Source organism: Quercus robur, chromosome 5, assembly GCF_932294415.1.
Source record: "Quercus robur chromosome 5, dhQueRobu3.1, whole genome shotgun sequence".
NCBI lineage: Eukaryota > Viridiplantae > Streptophyta > Magnoliopsida > Fagales > Fagaceae > Quercus > Quercus robur.
The window spans coordinates 19468641-19490189 of NC_065538.1; the positions used below are offsets into that span (position 1 = coordinate 19468641).

At 36.4% G+C, this 21549-nt stretch overlaps 2 protein-coding genes across 2 annotated transcripts; both read right to left on the bottom strand.

Moving 5' to 3' along the window:
- Positions 1-254: 254 nt before the first annotated feature.
- LOC126725405 (protein MODIFIED TRANSPORT TO THE VACUOLE 1) lies at positions 255-6300 on the bottom strand. Its single transcript, XM_050430119.1, has 5 exons — positions 5685-6300; positions 4082-4834; positions 3681-3836; positions 1874-2842; positions 255-753 (listed from the first exon to the last, which is right to left on the bottom strand). Exons 1-5 carry the CDS (start codon positions 5889-5891, stop codon positions 712-714), a joined length of 2127 nt encoding a protein of 708 aa, XP_050286076.1. The 5' UTR covers positions 5892-6300; the 3' UTR covers positions 255-711.
- A 4884-nt stretch (positions 6301-11184) lies between these two features.
- LOC126727948 (uncharacterized) lies at positions 11185-12987 on the bottom strand. Its single transcript, XM_050433843.1, has 2 exons — positions 12177-12987; positions 11185-12032 (listed from the first exon to the last, which is right to left on the bottom strand). Exons 1-2 carry the CDS (start codon positions 12985-12987, stop codon positions 11185-11187), a joined length of 1659 nt encoding a protein of 552 aa, XP_050289800.1.
- Positions 12988-21549: the final 8562 nt, after the last annotated feature.

Consider the following 21549-nt stretch of genomic DNA (forward strand, 5'->3'; position numbering starts at 1 on the left):
ACCAAAAGTGATCCTCACATAAGTAACCCGATTTTATAATTTACTCTCTTGTTATCTTTTCGTTCCATGAGTTTGAGTGACGAATTTTCTGTAATTTTGCATTTTATTTTGGTGTTGTCGTGGTTTCTGTGATGCTAGGTTGAAGGTGCTATATAACAGGGGTTTGGGGCAGCACAGTCTGCATTTTGTTGTCCACGGCCGAGGGCATTTTTCTCCATATATATAATTATAAACACATATACAATACCAAAAAATATAAAAAATCTACTGCGTTTTATTGACTCTCTGGGTTCAAAAGCATGCACTATAAGTAGTCCTCTTGGGTAAAAAAAAGTTAAAAGAGAAAAAATGGAACGCGCCGGGGTACACTCTAAATATGCATTACAAAAGAGAAAGACATCCAACAAGTGCTGGCAATACAGATTCAAATAATTAATCGAACTAACTACACATCATTCTCTCATTCTTCCATGTTGAATACAACAATCCCATAAGCATTTCCACTCTCTTTTCTTCTTAGTTCCAGGATTTCACATCGACTCGCTTGCAATGCAATTATCATGGAAACATGTCTAGTAGTATTTGCAAATGTTCCATTATTGCAAAATAATGCCTTCTTTGATGTAACTGTATAACCTGCTTCAATCTACACGCTGTAAAGCCATAATCAAAGTCCTAAAGCAGTCTCTGAAGAAGCATAAGCTCAAAGATTCAAACCACCCTCTTTGGGTCACGAGCTGCATTAAGATGGTCCTACATAACAGACAAAATACAAAGCTTAATGGAGGAGGCAAAATCTAAAGATGATCCATTAGATAACACCAGGATGGAAGAACCAAAAGACATTATCTCATTTTAACTCCATATCACCTTTGGTAGTATTTCATAAATCCAATGTGCTAAAGAGATTACTACGTAACTAGGGATGATAAGAATAGCCAATTGAAGACCCCATATAATGAATTGATTTTCATTTTCCAATAAAATAGGTAGAATCAATGAAAGTACCTATCCATATATATGCACAAATGAACAAATGAAAAGATGTAATTCAATTAGCCCAAGTCACTAATACAAGAACTTATGATCTCTGTGAATAAACATACAAAATACAGTTTTTTCTATATGGGCCAATTAATCTTTTATAGAGACTCCCCCACTTTAAAGCCCCGATGATGCCATATTCAATCTTATGTCATACATCCAATGAGGACCAATTGTCACAGCAAATGCAACACAAGTTCCACCATAAATTCTCCTCTCCCCTCTTATTCAATATGACTCACCAATCTAGTTATGTATAATGAAAAAGGAGTTTCCACCGCATGTCATAGCATTAAATTAGATTTTTTTTATAATTTTTATAAGATCACTTCCACTACTTTATTTGAAAATATTTTATTAAAAATCATTAAGACTTTACAATACCACTTACATCAATGTAAATAAACCAGCAATCTTTCAATAACTTATTGTAAAATATTATTTTTCTTTTTATGTAAGTTTTTTTTTTTTTAATTATTAAATTAAATACTTTCAGTTATTTAACTTGGTGATGAATGAGAATTCTGCTCATTTATACAATGAAATATGGTAATCATAATGGGTAATGAGTTGAATAGGATCCACCCAGGAAGGCCTTGTTATTGACCAGAAAAAAAGAGGGGGGGGGGGGGTGTGGGGGGTTTAAGTGCCATCAAAAACCATTTCAGAAATCTTAAGATCTTTTCAACAAAAGCCATACTCCAAGTGAGACTACAGTTAACAACTTAAGAACAAGAAATCTGAACATAAATCCATAAATTTATAACAAATATATATCATGAAGAAAAAAAATAACAGTCAAACCTCAAGTATCTGAACTTAAGCTTACCGAGATAAAGTCAAATGCTCTGGTTTCCTCTTTCTTTGAACTGTTCATCATTGTACTGGTAGCTTGTTGAGTTGGAAAGTTTGATTGGAATATGTCAGGAAGGGCGGGCACATATGCTCCATTAGTTCCCCCAACATGACTGACACCAGCATTTTGGGTGTTCATGTTCCCAAGGTGTTGGAGGTTAGACATTGTTGCAAGGAATTGCTGCTGAGCAAGGAGACTCCCCATGGCAGCATAATTTAAAGGTTGAGAAGAAAAGGTAGGATTCATCATCAAGCCAGGAGATATATTGTATGGCATGGCACCAGGGGGAAACATGACATTTGCATTCGTCATAGCCGTTTGAGAATTGAACATGCCACTCAATGCATCATTAGGTACCTGATGGCTGGGATGACCATTTGAATCTGAGAACAGACTTTGAGGAAAACCTACTGGAGAGGTTCCTTTCTGCTTCATGTTAGAGGTATTTTCATTAATGGACAAACCATCCATCAAATCGTTAAGATCTTTTTTATGAGTTTCTTGCTCCTGAGGAAGTTCATGATTGGACCCAAAAATATCAAATAGTTCAGGTCCATTTTTCTTCTCTGCCATATGATTTTCATTAGCACTCTGTTTATCATCAACAATCATCCCAGAAAAGAGATCATCTGCATGTTCTACGCTATCACTAGCATGAAATGACACATCTGCAAAGGGGTCATCATCATTTTTCGATTCAGAAGCACTTACACCAGTGCCTGGACCATCTCCAAATAAATCATCAATCAAAGGAGGTGGAGTTGACAGATTTGTGATATTTTGATCACTTTGACTATTTGTAAAATTTTCCTGGTAAGCATCTGGATCACCGGTGTCTATTAAGTCAGGCATTGGAACAACGGTAGTAGTATCAGCCTTCTTGGTTTTTTCTGTATAAATTGCTGCACTGCCTGCCTGTTCTCCACCCAGAAGGTTTAAAACCTGTCCATAAAGAGCCAATTGTTTATTTCAACTACAGATCTTCCCAAGTAATCAAAGAAGAAAGTTTCAGTCCAAGCTATATATTGGCAGTTACTGTTTCTATACCAAAATATCTTCAGATAAAGAGAGATTTGGTTATTTATGTATGGACATAATTTTTAAGGACAAAAGTGAGTATGAAAGGGAGATGAAGCATGAAGCAATATCCTGCCAGAACCATTCCATTCCATATATTTATCTCCAGATGGGAGAATTTGGTCAACAATCCCTAAATGGAGTAGACTCTATTTACCAATAAAAAGTGGGGATGCTCTCTTACAAGGAAGATACCATCTATAGTTATTTAGCCATCTCAATTATATCGGTACAGATCAAATTTTAATTTGAATTTCAAGTAGAGTGAAGCAAAATTTAGCATTCATAATTGAGTTTATCAAAGGCACCTCCTCATAACCATCAGCAGAAGAAAATCAATTTATTCTGGTTTTATTTAACACACAAGAAAAATCTAATAATTCTTGAGCAGCAGCCTTTCATAACAGAGCAAAATGTTTCTGCCTCCTTGAAGTGAGTCACTTGTCCTCATGGATGGTCAACAATCATACCTCATTTTTGATTGGTTTAATTCAAGGGGAAAGATAAAAATACACTTCACAGTACAAAGAAATTAGTCCACCAAATCTTGGAAAGTCAATTACTAACAGCAGGTGAAAGGATCACTTAGAATAATGCATATGATAAAAATTGCCTTGCAAGCAAATTAAGCAAAAAAACATCAAGATAAAATACATTCGCCCAGGAAAAGTTAATAAAGAATAAATAAATGACAAAATTTTACCTTGTTGGCCTTTTCCTTCAAAGAAGCTTGAGGAGACTCAGAACATCTCACCACCACATCTTTATTTTCACTGAAGTAAGATTCCACAGTTGAAAAATGTTCATCATCCTTTTTTCTCAGTAATGACTCAAGGACACAGATGGCTTTCATTCGAACCTGAAGGACACCGATTTCATAAAACCATAAGATATTATGTCAATTAGTATAGAATAAGCATCCCAATTATTATTATTATTTTTTTATAAATAAAAAAATAAAAAATAAAAAAAATAAAAAAAAGCGATAGCCTACAGCAACCATGTCACATCTAAAGAAACCGAAATATATTATAGGAGAATAGGCATTGTATGGTAGATTAAAAAATCTTGACTTACATGAATAAACAAAGAAGATCAACATACCTGCCACTGAGGTGATTGAAGCTTTGACTCAAGGGCATAACATAAAGCCAATGCATCCAACTTTGCAGCCTCCACAAGGAAAACCTGAATAGCATCTCGAGTGGGTTGTAGACGTACACCACCTGATGTTACAATGGTCTCCAACAATCTCTCTTCACGTGTCTTACTTTCTCTATAACTTCGACCAGACTCCCCATTAGTTATTTCGGTCTTAGTTACTCTTGAATCCTGGCTCCAAGATCCACTAGACGCATTCTTAGAAATCCCAAAACTACCCTGACTCTCATTACGATAATCAACAGGTTCATATCTATCTCCATGCTCGGATTCAATAGTCAATGACCTCCGAAGAGTTGTTGGACTCTTGTAGCTTCCATTTTCATTCTTTTTTGATAGATGACCTTGTGCAAAAGTACTAAGTCCCTGCTTGATAGAGGCACTTCCAATACCAACTACCTCACTAAGAAATGATTTCCTTTCTTCTGATGGCATTTCGTAGTTTGTATTTCCAAACCCCTGTATTCTTTTGTTAAGATCTTCAGCAGGAGATGGCTTATCATTTTCCCCAGCAAAAATAGCAGCAATAGTCTCATGAGCAGTGTCCCGCACAGCCTTATTAAGTGCATCCCCTTTCAAAGGATCCGGATGTCCCTTATAGTGAAATAGCGGGCGAACAGCTGCTGAATGTCTCTGCATTTCTCTCCTAAACTCCACACCAGATTTTCCCACTGCATATTTTATCAACCTCAGAGCCTGCACATAATTTGAGCATAAATGGGGTATCCACATCTCTTACAAAAATCATAATTTTCAGTAAAAATCCGAAACCATTATGATCAGACTCATCTTTCTATTTATCTATATAAATAATGCAATTCTTATTGATATCAAAAGTAGAGTCACCCAAGTATACATGGAGTATACAATAGGGGACCTGGGACCATACAATCAATCATGCAAAGCATGTGAGAATCTATCAAATCAATAACAGAACATAAAGACAGACCATGCAAAACTAAACATCCAATCCAACAAAGTTTTAAGGAAAGTGAATTTGAGATCATGCATAGTTCTCTCCATGTCCTCAAAATGCCAATTGTTCCTCTCCCTCCATATACACCACATCAAACAATGTGGGGCAGCGATCCACAAATTACAATTCTGATGACAGCGGAGACTCATCGATCTATAATCCATATATCTTTCTATTCTATCAAACCCTACTAAACTTCACAATGTATCCCCTAAAAGTTTATAGGTTCTAATTGCAATTTACTAAATATTTGAAACTATGAAAATAAAAGCTGCTATTCAAAATAGGGTCACTAGTAAAATTGGAAACCTACGAACCACAAGCAATTGCAAAGCCATAACTTAACAAGATTTCATTCACCATTAACACAACAACAAAAATCTAAAACCTTATTTCCCAAAACCCAAATTCTTAATTCTCTATTTCCCCTCACTTTCCCAGCAACCAAACAGAAAAACAAAAAGAAAAATTCCCCAAGATTTCAAGAACCCCCCAGATCTACTACCGAGCCCAATCCCCAAATCCAAACAACACCAATCGAAAACCCAAATTCATAATCACAATTATTACCTTTTGTTTAACAATGGGGCTCTTGTTTTCGAGGCGCTTGAGTATAAACTCCGAGACCTCCTTCACAATACTCACGTGCGACGATCTGAGAAGCTCGCAGATCTCTTCGAGCTTGTACACCGGAGTCACCTTGTCCTCGTCCGACGTGGCACCGTCGATCATTCTCGACCTCCAGTACGACTCCACCGCTCTTCTACTCGAATCCATTTCGCCAAAAAATTTACAAAATAAAAACCCTAATTTTTCTCACAAATTTTCACCGAGCTCCAAAATCCAATCCAATCCAATTCAAAAACCCAAAATTTCAGAATCACAGCCCTAATCCAAAGCTTCACCGATCCACGAACCTCGACATGCAAAGATTTTAGATCGAATCAGAGCCGTTAATCAACTCAATACGCGACGATTTGATCAGTTTTTCGAGGCCGTTTGCTTTTGTGAATGGGAGGATTGAAAAGGATTGGAATTTGGTTCGATGATTAGGGGTTTTGACAGATAGAGAGAGAGAGAGAGAGAGAGTTTTTAGTTTTGGGTAATGGAAGTAGAAGAAGAAGGAAGGGAGGAAGAGAAATGGAATTGAATGAATTGAAATGAGGGTGGTGACTCACCGACCCGTGTGGTTTACGTTGAAAGTTTGACGTAGGCACAAGCGTTGTGTTGGTGTGCGCCACTTGCCAATCTTGTCTTGTTAATTCCCATAAGCACGTGTTGATGATGTTGTGCCATTTTAATTTTTTTTTATTTATTGATCTTTTTGTTTCATAATACACACAGTTCTTTTTTATTAAATTGTGAGTGTTTATCTTCATTTCCGTGGCAACTTATCATTTTCTTTTTGGGATCATCCTAGACACAACTTCCAATTTTTGGCATATTAAAGTGTCTTGTTGTGTGACTCGTGAGTGATAAAATTGTAGACTCTTTATTTTTATTTTACCATTTACAACTTACTATATGAACAAATTGTGGCAAAAATTATAGTAGAAGTTGTGTTCTTAGCATTACTCCAAACAAAACTTTTTTTTTTTTTTTTTTTTTTTTTGCATTTAGTAGCAACGTTGAAAATACGACTGAAAATGTGAATCTTTATTCCTTTATTTCGTATTATTTCGGGTGGCATGAGATAAGTATTGTTTTTCGAAAAAATTTAGTAAAAAACAACCTGTAAAAAATAAGGTTTATTTTAATAGAGTTTTTTATTAACTAAAGATAGTTTCTCTTTGACCATTTTTAATAAGTCATATATTCTTTGTCATGACTTTTACCACAATTGGGATTTGACAAATTGTGTATGAGTGTTTGTTTATCATTATTATATAAACCTATCACTTTTTCACAGTCATTTACAGCCTGTCGTATCAAAAGTTGTGATATAAAAATTATGTCCACCTATTTTCTCTTACACAAAAGCCCATTTTTTTCTCTAAAACATGGTTTTTTTTTTTCTTTCTCTTCGCAACTTATACGCCCTAGATTAAGGATTTAATAATTCACATTGGGGGTGTAAAACCCCCAAATTGCTTTTTTTACTACACATATGTTCAAATTGAGCTTTGTTCAAGTGTGCATTGCTTAATTTTTTAGTAATTGTGAACAGTAACTACTTATATTTACAAATTACTCTGCATAGGTTGTAAACTTAAATTTTTTATATTTTTCCCTTCCCTTGTTTGGGAGTTTTAATGGAGGGAATGGAAAGCTCATTCCCTTGTTTAGTAATATTGTCATAAAATAATTCCATTCCATTCCCTCCATGTTGTTCCCAAATAAGATTACTTATATTCCATTCATTTTCATTCGTTTATTTTAAAACATCCAATCAAGGTTACTTAATTTTATTACATTCCATTCTTTTCCATTTATTTCCCTTACTTAAATACATTCTATTCCTTTCCATCCTCTTATAATCATTCCATTCCATTCCCTTCCCTTATGAACTCTCAAGCGGAGCCTTAGGTTCCCCTCTTCTCTCTTCCTTTCACTCTCTGACTCTCTCTTCCCTCTCTCACTCACGATTTTGGGTGGCAATCTAGGTGGCTATATATCGACATCGAGCTTTTGTTATGGTTGTTGGTTGTGGTTTGGTGTTTTCAGTGGTGGTGGTTGATTTTTGTTTTTCAGTTTCAGTGGTGGTGGTGGTTGGTTGGTTCAATTGGGTGGTTTGGTGGTGGTTTTTATTTTATTTTATTCGATGGTGTTTTTAGTGGTGGTGGTGTTTGGTTTAGTTGGGTGGTGGTTTTTTTGTTTTTTTGATTCGAGGGTGTTTCAGTGTTAGTAGTAGTAGTAGTAGTAGTAGTAGTTTTTTTTTTTTTTTTTTTTTTATTTTTTTTTTTTTCAGTTCGGTGGTGTTTCAATGGTGGTGGTGATGGCTGGGTTGGTTGGGTTGAGTTTTGGTGGTAGGCATGCTATCCACTAGTCAGGTAGATTGGGTTTAGGGTCAACCTATCACTCGACCTGCTCAAGTCAGGTGAATAGATCTTTCACTCGTTGTTAACCAAATGGTCAATCAAAACCGGTTCATTGATTTGGCGAGTCGGCTTTGTTAGGTTATCGATTTAAAGGAAAAACACTAAAAGAGAGAGAAATCAAAGAAAGAAAAAGCAAAAATGGAGAAAGAGAGAGAAATCAAACATAACAAACAAAAACCAAAGATCTATGAGCTTGGAATGGAGATAAAGAGAGAAATGAGAGTTTGAAATCATAATTGAGAGAGAAGAGACCCAACATATGGTAACAAACATACAAAGCGACGAGTTGGTGCCTTAGTAATGGTGATAGTAAGAAAGAGTCAAGGCTATGGTTTGAAGTTTAAAGATAGATTCTAAGATTGGGACAAGGAATATTGGTGAGCCATTAATGTTATTGTTTTCTTTTTGGTTAAATGGTGAAATAGCATTGAGCCCAAAAACCACAGTAGGACAATGCCATTAATGCTCACATGAATAGCTACTGAAATTCATTCAAATAATCTATACTATCTATAACATGATTTTCCTCTTTAGACTGGATTTTTATGTAATTCAAAAATACCCCTAGACACTACATTTAACCGAGACAAAACTTGGAGACAATCTGATAAAAATATATCTCCAACTCCACTTAAAATTCCTACAAAATAGGACACTGTTCTACTAATCCATGTATGTAAAACAAACTTATCAAAAAAAAAAAAAAAATCTCAATCCACTTTATATATTTCCTTCAAGACCATGATTTTTTTTTTTTTTTTTTTTAACTTTATCAAGACTCATCGGTTTCTTTTATTTAAAATTTGGTTTGTGTCATAATTTAAAAATTGAGATGAATGGAAAATTATGACACTAGACCAAAAAAAGTCTCATCGTACGCACAAAGCGTGTGTGATGAGGCTAGTATTTTTTATAATTAATTTGTGGTGTATGATATGACAAAGCCTATTCCATGAAAAGGAGAAACCTACCCAGCCCATATGAAAGAGAAATCAAATCAACGCACGCAGATGGAGTAGAACTATATCTAAAACGGATTGAGATCAGCGCTATTGCACCATGCAATTTCTTTTTAATGGCTGTGATTGAAAGTTAGGAATGTTAGTTTTAATATCAGTCATTGGATCAAAGTGGTTTAAAAAGTTTTTGTTTTTATTTTTATTTTTTATAAATTTAAAGGTTAAAAGAGGTAAATAATGAAAAAAGTTGAAATTTTTTGTGAGGGATTTAGGGGTATAGCACACCAGATCCAAATCCATCTAAAACATGAAGGAAAAAAGTAGAGCTATGAAGTATTTTCGGTTGGGTCGGTTGCTACAGGTTTCAAACATCTGAACCCATCACTCGAACCAAAATTTCAGTTTTTGAAGTAGTCATATTTGTATTAGATTCACTCAACTATTTGGAGCCGACGGTTGGGCTTCGGGTCGGGCGGGTCCAGTTGGTTTGATTGGGTCATCCAACTAGTTGGACAACCCTAGTGATAGGTGGTTGCTGGCAATGGTAGGATTGTTGAATTTGGTGGTGGTTGTTGGTTGTGTGGGTTTGACGAAAAGAGAGAGGAAGAGAGGGAAGAGAGAGATGGGAAAAAAGAGAGAGAAATGAGTTGTTTATATTATTTGATAAGGTGGTTTATATTACTTTAATGAGTTGTATGTTAAAATAAAAATTGGGATATTGTATGAATTGTAAAATTGATTGTTAAAATAGATAAAGTTGCTTTTTTGTTGTAAAATAGATATTTTTTAAGGAATACAGATGTAAATGCTAAAAGTTCGTTTGGTGGTTACTAGTTAGCAACTTCAAAGTACAATATCTAGCTGAAAGGTTAAGTTCATTCCATACCTCATTTAACCTTCTCCCCTCTTTCTGTGTATGTGTTAAAAATACTTAGTATTCTAAAAAAAAATTATTTTTTATTTTTTAAGTATTAATTTTAGATCATTGATGCATGATGATTTGCAATTCTAGTGTATAATTTGTCTCTGAAAGATTAAAGTTACGTTTTTTTTTTTTTGGTCAAAAGGAACTTATATTAAAACTAACTGGAAAAACCAAAGCCAGGACAAAGCCTGTTATAGAAAACACCCAAAGAGTCAGTCTCAATCAGAGGGATCAGCTCTTGAGGGGGAAAAGAAAGAATAGAAAAAAAAAAAAGATTGAGCCAGACCAAACTTAGCTAAACGATCTACACATTTGTTGGCTTCCCGGAAAATATGCTCAACACGAACCTGAGGGAATTGATCGATTAAGAGCTTGCACTCATCCAGCAGGGGAGAAATCACAGTATTGCAGTATGAAGACTTATTAAGAACTTCCACTAGCGACTTTGCATCAAGCTCAATCATAACAGCACCAATGTTCAGATGACGGCAAAGCTGGAGACCATCCTGGAGAGCCCAAATTTCAGCCACAAAGCTGTCAGCTCTTCCAATCTTCCTAGAAAAACCCATCACCCAATTGCCACGGTCATCCCTTATCAAACCACCACCAGCTGCATTACCTGCCGAGCCATTTGCTGCACCGTCTGTATTGAGTTTAAACTAGCCCAAATCTGGTTTTTCCCATCTGACTTGCTTAACCACCATATGAATGTTACGATTTGATTTCGCACCACAAAGTAAGAACTCAGTTGCTAATTTAGTTACCACCTTGTCAATATTCAGATTGGGCCTTTTGTTGAAAAAACAAGCATTGTTTCTTTGCTTCCATATCATCCATATCGCATAAGGGAAGAGAATGTTCCAAGGAAGACCAGCTGCATTCTGGGAGGACTTGAGGCTGGAATTAGAAATCAACCAATCTTTAATGCCTTGGGAGAAGAAAGAAGGACACAGACAGCTGGTTCCAAGTTTAAGCCAAATCGGTTTGACCATGTTACAATCCCGGAGGGCATGAGTTAAAGTTTCAGCTTCAGAATGGCACATCGGGCAGGAAGTATCAATAAGGATTCCTCTTTTTGCTATAACCTCCTTGACTGCAATACTATTGTGCATGCATCTCCAAATGAACATCTGAATTCTAGGCAGCGTTTAGAGTTTCCAAATCCAAGATCCAGCAAAAGATTCTGCTTCCATAAGATTTGAGGCAATAAGATAAGCACTCCCCATGTCAAAACTCCCTTTTGGAGAAAATTTCCATGCCAACTTATCATTATTCCTTGCTATAAGAGGAATCAGGGTTGCTTGGATTTCCTCTCTAATCCCTAAAGGGAGGTTGAAAGGGATCTTCGACCAATCCCATCTTCCCATAGAAATCACATCTTTAAGCTTGAGGGTGGCCGAGTCTAGAGGGAGGGGACCCTGAATGAGGGCTCTAATGGAGCCAAGATTAGACCAGCAATCAGCCCAAAAATTGAGGTTGCTCTCGTGCCCTGGAATCCACTTTAACCCTTTCTTGAAAGTATCCTCACCTATCTTCATACCTTTCCAAGTAGGGGAGCTTGGGAGATTAGCTTCATTCCTCGAGTTGATTCTCTGCCTCGTACAATATTTATATTTAAGAACCTTGACCCAAGGAGCATCATTCTCAGTGTGAAATCTCCAGTTAAGCTTGGCAAGGAGAGCTGTATTCCTGCCTTTAGCCGATTGCAATCCCAGACCTCCCAACTTCTTTGGCTTAGTTATAGCATCCCAATTGACCCAATGCATTTTCCTAGCATGATCAGAGGATCCCCGTAAAAAGTTCCTATTGACCCTATCAATGCCCTTGAGGATTTTATTTGGGAGCGAAGCCTGTTGCATGACATAATTTGGAATGGTAGAGGAAGCAGCTTGGATAAGCACCAACCGGCCAGCCATGGAGAGTAAATTAGCTTTCCAACCCGCTAACGTTTTCTTTACTCTATCTAGCACAAAATCAAAATCATGCTTCCGAACCCCTGCATGTTTCAACGGAAAGCCCAAATACTTACCAAGATTGTTAGTAGAGTTAAAGCCAAGCATATTAGAAAGAAGGTCTCTTTGATCAGGATCTACATTAGGCGAAAAGAAAACACGGGATTTTGCTTCACTAACCTTCTAGCCTGATCTAGAACAAAACTCCTGAAGAGCTTCATTAATAGCAATACAATTTTCCATATCAGCCTCGGCAAATAAAACCAGGTCATCTGCAAAGAAAAGATGCGAAAAGGAAGGCCCACTCCTTGAAGTTTTAACTGGAATCCAAGCCTTGGCAGCACACTTATCTTCAATTAGATGACCCAAATATTCCATACAGAGAATGAATAGATAGGGCGATAACGGGTCCCCTTGTCTGATGCCTCTAGACGGCTGGAAGGATTCTAAGCAGCCCCCATTGAAGAGGAGAGAAGTTGAAACCGAAGAGACACAACTCATGATAATATCTGTAAGCTTGCTAGGAAAGTTGAACTTAACAAGCATTTCCCTGATAAAACTCCACTCAATTCTGTCATAGGCCTTCTCTAGATCAATCTTGATAGCCATGTACCCTTTCCTTCCTTTTGCACGACCAATGGTGTGGATTAATTCTTGCACAATGATAACATTATCCGTGCCTCTCCTACCCGGAATGAATGCTATTTGGAAGGGAGAGACAATGTTCTCCAAATGAGGTCTAAGCCGATTAACAATGGCTTTGGAAATGATCTTGTAAACAGAGTTACAAAGACTAATAGGCCTATAGTTCCCAATAGACTCCGGCCATTGGATTTTTGGGATGAGAACAATAAGAGTTTTGTTGAGATAATTCGGCACTTTACTATCAAGAAAAACCCTCATAACTTCCTTCTTCACCGAATCCCCCACTGTGAGCCAAAAACGCTGATAAAAACCAGCATGTAACCCATCCGAACCCGGAGATTTGTAGGGCTTCATAGACTAGAGAGCTTCCTTAATTTCCTCTAAGGTAACCATCACATCTAAAGAACAACTAACTTCATCAGACAGTTGCACTTGCCATTGAACATCGTGGCTTGGAACCCTTTCTACCTCCACAAAGGAAGTGGTATATAAGGAGACAAAACCCTTCCTAAAATGCTCCCTCACTTCTCCCCCATCAGTAATCCACTGCCCTCTCTCATCCTTAACCGAGGCTATATGGTTTCTTTTCCTCCTAGCAAGAGCGGAAATATGATAGAAGGAGGTGTTGTGGTCCCCTTGAATCATCTAGTTAATCCTAGATTTCAACATCCATAGGTCTCTCTCTTGGTCAAGGATAGACTCAAGCTCTAACTGCAATTGATTCTCCAAATTGATTAGGAAGGAACTAGGAACATTAGATAGAGCTTTCTGAACCCCATAAATTCTAGCCAAGACTCTTCTTTTCCTGTGATGAATATTCCCAAAGTGAGACCTGTTCCACACAGTTGCCTCTTTAGAGAAAGTATCTATGGCATCCACAAGGCTTCTATCACTACTCCACGCCTTAGAAACAATATTGGGAAAAGACAGATCAGACAACCAGAATTCCTGGAATCTAAAAGGTTTGTTAGGAGCTTGGGTACAATTAGGGATGGCTTCCATAAGCACAGGGCAATGATCCGAATGACAACGGGGGAGATGGGTAACTTTCGCATCCGGATACAGCACACACCAATCCGGATTCATAAAATATCTATCTATCCTCTCCAGAATCAGATTATTAACATCTCTCTTATTGGTCTAGGTGTACCTAGGACCAGCAAAACCCATATCAACCATATTACACCCATCAAGACAATCTTTGAAGGCTAGGGAACGGTTAACACTAACTCCCCTGCCTCCAAATTTATCTTCATCTACCAGAGGTTCATTAAAGTCTCCAGCCATGACCCAAGGTTTATTGTGAAGCTCAGCAACCTTTATGAGGTTATTCCATAAGACACATCTATCTTCATTTCTAGGGCTAGCATAAATGGCAGAGAAAATCCAAGAAAAGTTGGATGCACGCACCTTTACTTCGACATGAATTTCCTGTTTTGTCTTAGCTAGTTCCTCCACCACCACTTTATCATCATTCCACAGCAACCATAGACCTCCTGAAAGACCGATAGTTTCCGTATGGATTGCTCCATCAAAAGGCAACCTCTTCGTAATCTCCTTTGCTCTGATGCCTCCCAATTTTGTCTCCATAATAACAAATATGGCAGGATCATGTTTCTGAGTAAGCTCATGAATGTAATTTTGAAAAGTGGGCTTTTGAGCCCCTCTACAATTCCAAATTAAAAAATTCATAGGGGAAAAATAGCAGAAGAAATAGCACAAATTAAACAGGGGAAGGCGTGCCAACCTCATCCTCCAATTCCATACCAGCAACACCCACTCCATCTCGGTCTGACCCTTCACTGACATCGGGACAAGAGCGAAAAGCAACACCCTCATCTCCTTTGCCTTGTGTGATAGGCGTCCCTGTCTTGACTGGATCGACAGAAAGGCCCTTGCCATGTTCGCCGTAAAGCTCACTCCCGACTAAGGGAGGAGCTGTGAACTCAAAAGTAGACTCGGTGAATCCATCTTTCTCGCGGCTGGTAGACGAGACGTGATCGGAAGAGAGTGAGTTGATGTTTGCAGTGAAGCTTTCAGATAGAGGATTAACAGCGTTGCTGGGTTTGGCTTTTAAGGAAGTGCCTCTGGCGATGATTTTCTTCCCTTTTACTGAAGACGCCAACTTCTTAATAGGCTGGGCTGCTGGGCTTGAGTTGGAGACACTTCTTTGGCCTGACTTCAAGGATATGGGCTTATCAAGCCCCAAATTGTCTCTATTTAGGCCCGAGTAAGAAGCACCCACAAGCCCATTAGCTTTAGCAGCCCACTTCTCAGCCCCCCTACTGGGAATAGCTCCTTCTTTACGTGACTCCCTCTGCCTATCCGCTCTTCCGTTGGACGGCATGCTCGACACATGCGGATCTTTTCTGGTACTCTTACTCCCGTACCTTTTCCTAGCCACTACCATCCAAGGGCCGTACTGACTCTCGCGTTCCACTTCCTCCATTCCATTTGTCGTGTTGCATTCCGTATTTGGCCGTTGGTCCTCATGCTTGTCGCGTAAGTTGCCAGCTACTCCATTCCGTTCGTCCTCTGCCGGAATTCCCGCATCATTCCCACACCGGATTGTGTATGGGCAAGTTTCCACCATATGGCCAACTCTTCCACAGGTAAAACAAAGCTTGTGAATGCCCTCATACATTACCGGTTGCTTGAAACGCCCAATAAGGATCGTGTCTACCAACGGTTTGCTAACATCAATCTGGATACACAACCTCGCGTATTTCCCCCGAGCTTCCATTGCAGTATGGGCATCTATTCTTAACACTCTACCCAAGGACTCACCAATTTGTTTGAGTGCATCGGTCTCGTAAAGTTCAATAGGAAGCTCATGAAGTCTGACCCAAACAGCAATGGAGGACACGCTTGCCGCTGACGGTTTGAAGAAAGGCTCCCATGGCCTTAAAGAAAGGAAGAAGTCGCCAATAAACCACAGCCCTTTCTCCAAAACTGCATCCAAATCCTCCTTGGCGTAGAATCGAACTAGGAAAAACCCGTGCGTAAGGTCCACACAATCCATTCTCCTCGTCGGTCTCCAGAGTTGAACAAGTTTGCTTTGCATGTAGCCGAACCCGACTGTCCTACCCACCAGCTTCACAATAACGGTCTTAGACCAGGATTTCCTAATGCGGTTCTTGGTTTCTTTTGTAAGCTTGATTGCTACCATTCCTTTTCGGAGCGACCCAAGTGTTTCAGGATCATCGTCGTCGGAATAAGCATTTTCATCCATTTGGTCGGTCAGGTCGAAAGCTTTGGCGAAAGCCCCTGGAATAGTACCTACCAATTTGTCTCTGAAGGAAGCGTCCTTGGCAAACGGTTGCCTTGACCATTCAGAGGGAGGAGGTTCTCCAGACCGTTCATTAAACCCATCCTTAAACCCTTCATGGTGTCCACCCTTAACCTTTTTGTTAATGCGCGCTAGTTCAGCCTCCTCCTCTCTAGAGAGCATTCTTGGCTTTATCCGCTAGTTCAACCTTTGCTACAGAGTATCTGAATATGAGGCATTCATCCTTGTCCTGAAATCACAAAATTTTCTAAAGTTACGTTCTGTACTTCAACAACCTATATGAATAAAAAAAAAAAAAAATGGCCGAAATTGGTGATTAATAACTATAGTAATTCACTAATCTCTCTCCAAGTTAAATGCTTCCTTTTGATAGAGATAGACTCAAATCAACTTACATGATTACTCTATAGGCATTATTATAATCAAAATTGTATCTAATACCTTCCAATGTTATCAATTTCATTCCGTTCTACCCGAAATTTTTTATTCCAATTAGTTAACCGATACGAATCATTCCTCTATTTCATCTAATGCTAAATTCTAGCTCATTCTGATCAATTCCACGTGTTTCAATCAATTCCACTAAATTCTGTTTGGTATGGTAATTTTCAACTGGTATGTAAACAAATCATTATTTTTTTCCTAAACCCATTTTTTTTTATTATACTCACATATGACATTTTATTATTACTTTTTCACTAAAAATGTGTTTTTTTTTTTAAACAAAACTTTACTCACATATGACATGGTTTTTTTTTCTTCATTAAGAATGTGTGTGTGTGTGTGATTTTTTTTTTTTTTTTTTCATTTACTCATATATGACACGTTATATTGTAATGATGATATTAATAATGCATATTATTTTATTTTGAGTTAATAATTCGATATGGTATAATATTATGTGATGAAGACTTAAACTTAAGTACATTTATTTTGTAGTGTATATATATTATACTATATAATGAAAGTTGTGTTTAGACGCCGTGATTGCGCCAAGTGACTGCAATTTCTAAATTGTATTAAGTTTTTAGATAAAAACAAAAAGTTTTTGATCTTATCAACTTCTTTGAATAAAGTAACAATAAGTGTTCATATGAGCTTCTTCTTTTTCTTTTTTCTTTTTTAAATTTTTATAAAGTAACAATTTTACTCTTAGGTTACGTTAGTATTTTTATTTTTTGGGATATTGATTAAATATAAAAAGGGTTGATGCAAAAACAATGGATATTTAAGGTGATGTAAAATCTACATTACTTTGCCTGCCTCCCCCTTATTATCAAAGTTAATTCAATTTAAATGTGAGTGTTTTTACTTTAACTCTAATTCCAGATTTTTTTTAATGTTTAAAAATTTATATTTGTAATTATTGAATTTAGAGTTTCTTTGAGTGTATATATTTATGTGTGTGTTGTAGTGAATTTTGCTTCCAATTATTTATTTATTTATAAAATTTTTGGGTAGTTTTTAATTTGTAAATTCAGGATGATTGCTTGGGGTTAAAGTAAAAATATTAGGTCAATTTTAATCATAATTTGTGCAATTGTAGGGTGTTAGATGTTGATATTTATTTTATGCTTATTTACATTAATTAACATAAACATCTTAGCATGTTTAGTGTTAATATTAATTTGACACTTTGAGATGCAAGCGCTTCATTATAATTAAATATAAATGTTATTATGCAAGTATTTTATAATTATTATTTGTTGTTCTTCACTCTATTTCACCTTTTTTTTTTCCCTGAGAGATTCACTCTACTTCACCTTAATTGTTATTTGAACAAGTAAAAGTTATATCTTTGTCCAACCGGGTATAGCATTTCTCTTCAATAATTAATTAATGTTCCTCAAATAAAATTATTCATGTTTTAATTTTATGATTAAAACCGTGCAACGCACGTTTACTACTAAGAGCTTTTAGAAATTTAAAACTTGCCATAATCTATAAAATATTTTTACTAATTTATTTGTTATTAAATTTACTTATATTATCAATATATATTTATATATATAATTCTTTTATTAAGCCGTGCCAACGTAAAACTAGTATATTATAACTTTAGCAATAATCTCGAGACAAAATGCCAGAATAGACCGATAGTGTCCATTTCAATGAATTACGCTTGGCCCATACTTTCAATCTGGCATTATCTTAACAAATTTATATGAACTGAAGAGATCATAGAATTCAATGTCTAGGAAACTTCCTAAATTTAATAAGAAATTAGAAATGTATTTGATATAAAAGTATTTTGTCGATCTCTTGCAAAACTGTAATTGGGCCAAGTTATGTTGTCTGCTAACATGTACAATTTCCATAGAATCCAATAACGAGCAATTTAATGGTAAAATGAAACTAAAAATTTGAAAGATCGTGTAGTTGGAGAGCAATGTAAAGAAAACAAAATCTTTGTTGTAAGATGTGTCATTGGACGGTGACAAAGGTCAAATAAGACGAAATTCACCATCGGCCAATCATGTACCCACAGGATACATGCGCAACGTACCTACAAAAAATGGTTCGTAAGTTGGTTTTGTAACTCTTGAGAGGAAAATGGCCCATAAACTGTGCTAAACATGATGCTCTTTCAATAAGAGGCTAAGAGCAAAGATTTCAATATTTTTTCTTGGTCCAAAAAATGTCAAAAGATAACTTTGCTGATCTTTTGTAATAAAGGAATTTTAGACATAAAAGAAGTGATAAACCGTTTCCTTGTGATGGAATTTTGATTGAATTGCCAATTGTGAGTCTAGATTATGCATTTATGCACTTTAAGTATTTGCACTCCCATGCATGTCCTACAGTGAAGTTATCCTCTTCTAGCAAGTTAACATGAGAGTAGAGTCCTCTCTTCTCCTAATAAGATTTTATCCTATCATCTATTTGCTAAAGGAAAATTGACTTTTTTTGGGGGGCAAATGCTCAAGAGCATTTTGACTTTAAAAAGGGGGAGGGGGTATGGGTATTAAAGTCATTACATAAACAAAAGCTTTTGACGATTTTGGTAATTTCCTACTTCAACTTGTGGTTTGATAAACATATGGAGTTGCACGTAGTGCACTTATTAGACAATCCTTTGAGTCTTTGAAATTCTACATGCAGCTCTGCTGATATGTGCCAGTTAATATGTACAAAAGTTATAGCAATATCAATAGGCCAAGGTTTAGGAGGCTTTTGGTCAACTTGAGATTGAAAGTTAATAAAAATTCCCCTAATAGTCTGTATGAAAATATTAATTAAACATATGCTTAAGAATATTAATGTGAATTTGTTTGTTGCACTTTTGAAACTAATAAAAAATACAAACCAACTCTCTATTTGAAAATTTGTTCTACATGGCATTGTGCATATCCTTATTATGCATTTTGTAAAAAAGAAAAAAGAAAAAAAAAAGGCATTGCCTATACTTGATTCATTGTTTTAAGTATTTGGTTGTTGATCCATCTTAACATCTTTTCACATGTTATAGAGAGAACAACGTTGTCAAAATGGGGAAGTTTCTATATCCAAGGGGTTTGAATCAAACTAAAAGGATCTATGAGGTAAAAAGAATTACAAGAAGACGAGATGCTTTGTATGAGTTCCTATTGATTTTCTCATTTTGTATTATGTAGTTTTTATAATAATAAAAATTATGGATTCTCTGCACATTAGCTAGTTTTCTTGTTTGTAGCTGATTTTTTTTTTTCTTTTTTTCTTTTCTACTCTTTTGTTTCATTTCAGTACGTACCCTGTGTATTGGAATTGCAGTGATATTTACCTATCAAAAAAAAGTTATGTAGATTTTATTATTGGGATATGTGTGGGATAGGATACTTTTTTTTTTTTTTAAATGGCGGATAGGATACCAAAGATTTGCTAAAATTATGATTGATCTGTCTTTAATTAGCAAATTTATTTTATTCATTTTCATGTAGGGATTGCAATGCTAGATTTTCTCCCAATGTTTCTTTATATAGGTTAAATCTTTGTATCTAGATTTTGTGAGAAAAGCCATCTTCTGTACTGCATTTTTGAAACTTTCTTAGATGGTTAAAAGCTGCATGAACTGAGATAATACAATCTCCTTGTGTATTAAATTAATATCTGTCTTAGGATTTTATGGAATGCAATTAGGAAGCATACCACCTCCAACCCACCCACCCCCGCCTCACCAAATTATCTTTTAAGATTTTTAAAGTCTTGAACTGCCTTGTCATGTTGATTGATGTACTCAGAAAATGTGGTGTTAGGAGTTTTTTTTTTCTTCACTAGTTGCAAGTTGCAACTATGAGTTGAAAGAAATTCTAGTTTTTTTTTTTATAACTTTTCTAATCTTATAATTAGATATGGAAGTATGAATTGAAAGTAATTGTCGTTTTTTTTTTGTTCAACGACGGGCAGTATTACAAAGTCATTCCTAAACATGTAATGGAATCAAAACATGCCAATTGCGAAGTTTGCTCATATAACAAGTCTGAGTTATTTATATGTATAAGATTATAGAGTCCGAGTTTGATTCTTACTTCCAGTAAACAAAAAAGGTGCATGTGTGAGAGAAGATCAACTATATTTACATAAATACGTGTAAAATGAAAGTATTTCCTTCAATAACAAAATATGTAGAGATACATGATAAATGTTCTAGCACTCACAAATTGGATATGGCTAGTAACAAATAAAATGTTGAGGTTAGACCACTGTCGGGGGATGTTTTTGCATCAAGGGCTGAAATGCTAGAATGAGCCCAAAACTCTTTTTGGTTCTTTAAAATGATTATTTTTGGAAAGCCAAGCTCAAAATTTCTAATGTGTGATAAACAAAGGCTATTGGTGATTTAGAAAGAGAATCAAAATTAGAATGACAAAAATGTAGAAATAATGCTTAGAACATCAGGTATGGTATTTTCCTCCTAAGACAGCAATAGGAATTTGAGAGAGGTGGTGAAGGAGAGAGAAGACTCTTTGGTACCAATATTTTTACCCTTAAGCCTTAGAATGTCGTTTTACTCTTTGCTGGCTGAATAAGTTGTTAGTCTGAAGTTATGGTTTTTGAGCCAAATGTGGCTTGCTCATTTTGAATTAATGAGAGGGTTTTATGCCAGCCTCAAGGTGCTGCTAAGTACTACTTTTTGGTTAATGGATGAGGCTTTTATCTCCCAGGATTGATGCTAATTTGGTGTTTTTGTTTGGATTGCTTTTGTTTAGGGAAGAGATTGGTTTGCTTTTTGCATGGTTAGGAAATAATTTGACTAAACTCCATTGGTTGTTTTTCCCCCCCTTTTTTTAGGTCCTTGGGAGGTGCACTTAGTGGCAGTATGCAGCCAAGTTCAGCTAAGGGATCAGGCATGCTCTAGGGGCTAAAATTTGCTTGGTCAAAAAGTTCAGCTATAGACAGAAGAGATAGTGGCCACTATTTGGGTGAAAATTTCGGATACTAGACCTTTCCATGAGTTTTAGGTGCTACTAGCATCCCTAGCCCACTAAGCAGCACACATATCTTGGATTCGTGCAAAAGGTCCACAAAGGTCCACACCTCTCAAATCCCTATCACATGCATGGGCTTGGGCAGTGTTTTTTTTTTTTTTTTGGATGATTAAAAGAGACTCCATATTAGAAATGTCTGTCTACTCTTTGAGGCCCATAAAG